The sequence below is a fragment of the Nanorana parkeri genome, unplaced genomic scaffold (assembly GCF_000935625.1).
Source record: "Nanorana parkeri isolate BGI_ZX_2015 unplaced genomic scaffold, ASM93562v1 scaffold1735, whole genome shotgun sequence".
NCBI lineage: Eukaryota > Metazoa > Chordata > Amphibia > Anura > Dicroglossidae > Nanorana > Nanorana parkeri.
Window position 1 is genome coordinate 272,275 of NW_017308003.1, and position 3,587 is coordinate 275,861.

The 3,587-nt window shown below is 48.0% G+C and overlaps 1 protein-coding gene across 1 annotated transcript; it reads left to right on the top strand.

Annotated features, from left to right (window-relative positions):
• Positions 1-1,264: 1,264 nt before the first annotated feature.
• Positions 1,265-3,270, top strand: LOC108799474 (G-protein coupled receptor 12). Its single transcript, XM_018571337.1, has 2 exons — positions 1,265-1,586; positions 1,935-3,270. Exon 2 carries the CDS (start codon positions 1,941-1,943, stop codon positions 2,937-2,939), a length of 999 nt encoding a protein of 332 aa, XP_018426839.1. The 5' UTR covers positions 1,265-1,586; positions 1,935-1,940; the 3' UTR covers positions 2,940-3,270.
• The last annotated feature ends 317 nt before the right edge of the window (positions 3,271-3,587 follow it).

Below are 3,587 nucleotides of genomic sequence, written 5' to 3' on the forward strand. Positions count from 1 at the left end.
CGACAAACTTATGTACATGTTTCATTTGTTGCATTCACCGCCATTTTATGAATTGTGACCAGGCACCCATCACACCCGAAAGTGTCAGATACAGAAATGTTGCTGCAATCGTATCTCTTCCAGGCAGTGAAGATCATCAGTGTGGGCAGGCAGACAGGCAAGCATAACGGATTGAGAAATAATAGTAGCAATAGTGAGTCGTCCTGTAGGGACAATCTTGTTAAGTTGTGAATAATCTGAGTTACGGTGGACCAAAAGGTTGTACGTTTAGAGACCTAAAAATATGGAGCGCTGGCCCAATGTCTTCATGGCAGCTCCAACACAAAGTAGAGCGTTGGAAAGATTTTACGACCAGACTAAGAAAGGGGTAGACGACCTCAGCTGTGGGAGAACTTAAAATCCCATCATCCCTCTGCAGCTGGGTGTCATGCCTGGGGCCAGGGGTATCAAAAGCGTTTCCGCTGCCTTGAGAAGCGGCGGGGGGTCGCTGGTTGTACACACTAACCGGGTAGGACTTTGGTGGCCCCGAGACTGCCAACGTCTTAGCAACCAATGAGTGGGACTTTGGTGGTCCAAAAGCTGATTTTTTTTTTAGCATCAATGAAGCTTGGCCACATAACGCCATTTGTTGCTAGGTTCAGCTCCTGGCAAGCAGTGACATCACTGGTTGGTAGGAGCTTTGTGGGACTCCAGCCAGAGCGCCCCAGGTTTGCCCGACTCTTAGCAACCTAGGACGTCCTGGCCGGAAAAAGGATGGCAGGTACATGGCCATGCCGCTCTGCCTGCCACCCCTCACGTAACCCATAAAGATGTCGCCTGAGGTAACAGTCTCAGGTTGCCTCATCATAAGAATGGCCCTGCCTAGGTCTGTTAGCCTTGCAGGCCATTATGGAACTTGCAGTTCCACAACAGCTGGAGTTCAAAGGTTGCCAAGGTCTAAGCTGTTTGGTACCATTGCATTATTTTTTTTTAACACAAGGGAGGCATTTAAAAAAAAACAGCAATATATCTATAATTAATGTAAAAAGTGAAAATAATGTGGAAATATATACCTCTGGTACCCTAACATTGAGTGCTCCCCCAAAACAACTGAGTTATAATAACCATAGCTGTGTACACAAAATAATCCACTATCTTCTAGAGCCGCCACATAACCATGCCTAGGGCCAGATAACCAAACAAGTGTGACCGATATGTTTAATGGCTCTGTGTGGCGATGCCTAAATTCTGTCATAGCCGCTCCAGCAATTGGCCTTCTTAGTACACTGCGGTGGACCCACGCGAACGCGACACTGGCGAGGCCGCGCACCGAGGGCGCGCAGGGTCCCCGCGCCCGCGCTTCTCTCCTTTTCTGCCTCTTGAAGGCAGCCAGCAGCCGCGATCCCCGCTATGTGCGGCCGGCGAGCAGTCTCAACTGACAGCCCGACCCCCATTGTAGTTCCACCTGCAGCCCCCCGCCTGCAGGAAACCCCGAGGTGTCCATCCCCAGCCCTGCAGGACGAAAGGATGCAGGGCGAACAGGCAACCTGTACCATCTCAGGACCATAAGACATCATCGGCCAGGGCTCAGGCGACAAGATCTCAAGGTGACTACATTGTGAATATTTCATTGTACCGTGCTGCCACCTCCCCCCTCCCTCATGCACAGGGACTTATGAATCCCCTATGCTTGTGCCTAGTCTGGTCAATGGAATGATTTTGGTGTTAGCAATATTATGCGCTTTACGTTGTGTGCCTTTTATGTCGCCGTCACTGATTCATCAATGTTCCTCCATTCATGCATTCCATTTTTTTTTTGCAGCGTTCTCTTTATGTTGCAGATTTCTGTAATTATTGTCAAGTTTGGCATCCTTGTGAATTGTTGCATGCTACGATTCTCCGCTGCCCTTAGGATGGTGTAATAAAGCCTTGTCTTTTTTTTCCGGTTGAAGAAGGTTAAAATGAATGAAGATACGAAGGTTAATATAAGCTGGTTGCCTCAGGATCATATAGATGCCAGTCCTCCGGAGAATATCTCAGCGGCAGACTCCTCCCTAATTCCTGTGCTGGAGCCAGAGCTCATAGTAAACCCGTGGGATATTGTTCTGTGTATATCGGGAACCCTGATCTCATGCGAAAATGCTATAGTGGTCCTCATCATCTTCCACAATCCGAGCCTGCGAGCTCCTATGTTCCTCCTCATCGGCAGCTTGGCGCTGGCAGACCTCTTGGCAGGGGTCGGACTCATTATCAATTTCATCTTTGCCTATCTCCTTCAGTCGGAGGCTGCCAAGCTGGTCACAGTGGGACTGATTGCTGCCTCTTTTTGTGCCTCGGTGTGCAGCTTGCTGGCGATCACCGTCGACCGTTACTTGTCTCTTTACTACGCTTTGACGTACAACTCGGAAAGAACAGTCACCTTCACCTACGTCATGCTTATTTTCCTGTGGGGAGCGTCGACGTGCATCGGACTTTTGCCTATCATGGGTTGGAATTGCCTTAAGGACGAGTCGACGTGTAGCGTCATCCGGCCACTGACCAAAAACAATGCCGCCGCCCTTTCAGTTTCCTTTCTGCTCATGTTTGCACTCATGCTTCAGCTGTACATTCAGATCTGCAAAATCGTCATGAGGCACGCTCATCAGATTGCCTTACAGCACCATTTCCTGGCCACGTCGCACTACGTCACCACCCGGAAAGGAGTGTCCACTTTGGCCATCATACTCGGGACGTTCGCCGCCTGCTGGATGCCTTTCACCCTTTATTCTTTAATAGCAGATTACACCTACCCTTCCATCTACACTTATGCCACGCTTCTGCCGGCCACGTACAACTCCGTCATCAACCCAGTCATCTACGCCTTCCGGAACCAGGAAATCCAGAAAGCCCTGTGGCTGATTTGCTGCGGATGCATCCCCGCCAGCGTCTCTCAGAGAGCCAGATCGCCGAGTGACGTTTGATTATATATATATCTGCATAAAGCCGAGAGTGGTTGGTGTTCACTTGCCAGGTGGAGTGTTCGTTTGAAGTAAATTCTAAAAAAAGAAAAATCAGTAGGATTATGATCCGCTGGGGGAAGTAATGTGCTCGATAACATTTGGACATGGCATTAACATGATCAATCCATTTCATAAATGGAGTTCAATGTATTTATAAAGTCAAAGCGCTACTGTGCAATATCTATTTAGAATTTCAAAATAAGAGCTAATGTTGTAAACTGTCATTCTACTCAGGTTATGTGGTGTTCAGAGTGATTCAGTATAGAGCCTTTATTTCATAACACGGGGCTAACGCAGCACGCATTTTTGTTTTCATTGACAAGGTTGCTCCAGATTTAGGAGTTTTTTTACTCTATGGTGCCACACATGCATTTTCTAGTTGTCGTTGCAACTGAATTTTGGACTGTTTTGTGCTCTCATGCTGGCCACACAGCAATTTCAACAGCTTTCAGATGCAAAAAAGTAAAAGAACCGAGGAAACCTACCGCCAACACATTAGATCAGGGGTCCCTCCAGCTGTGATAAAACCACACATCCCATCTTGTGTCTGCCTCTGAAAATCATGCCTATCAGAGTCTTGCAATGTCTCATGGGATTGGTAATTTCACC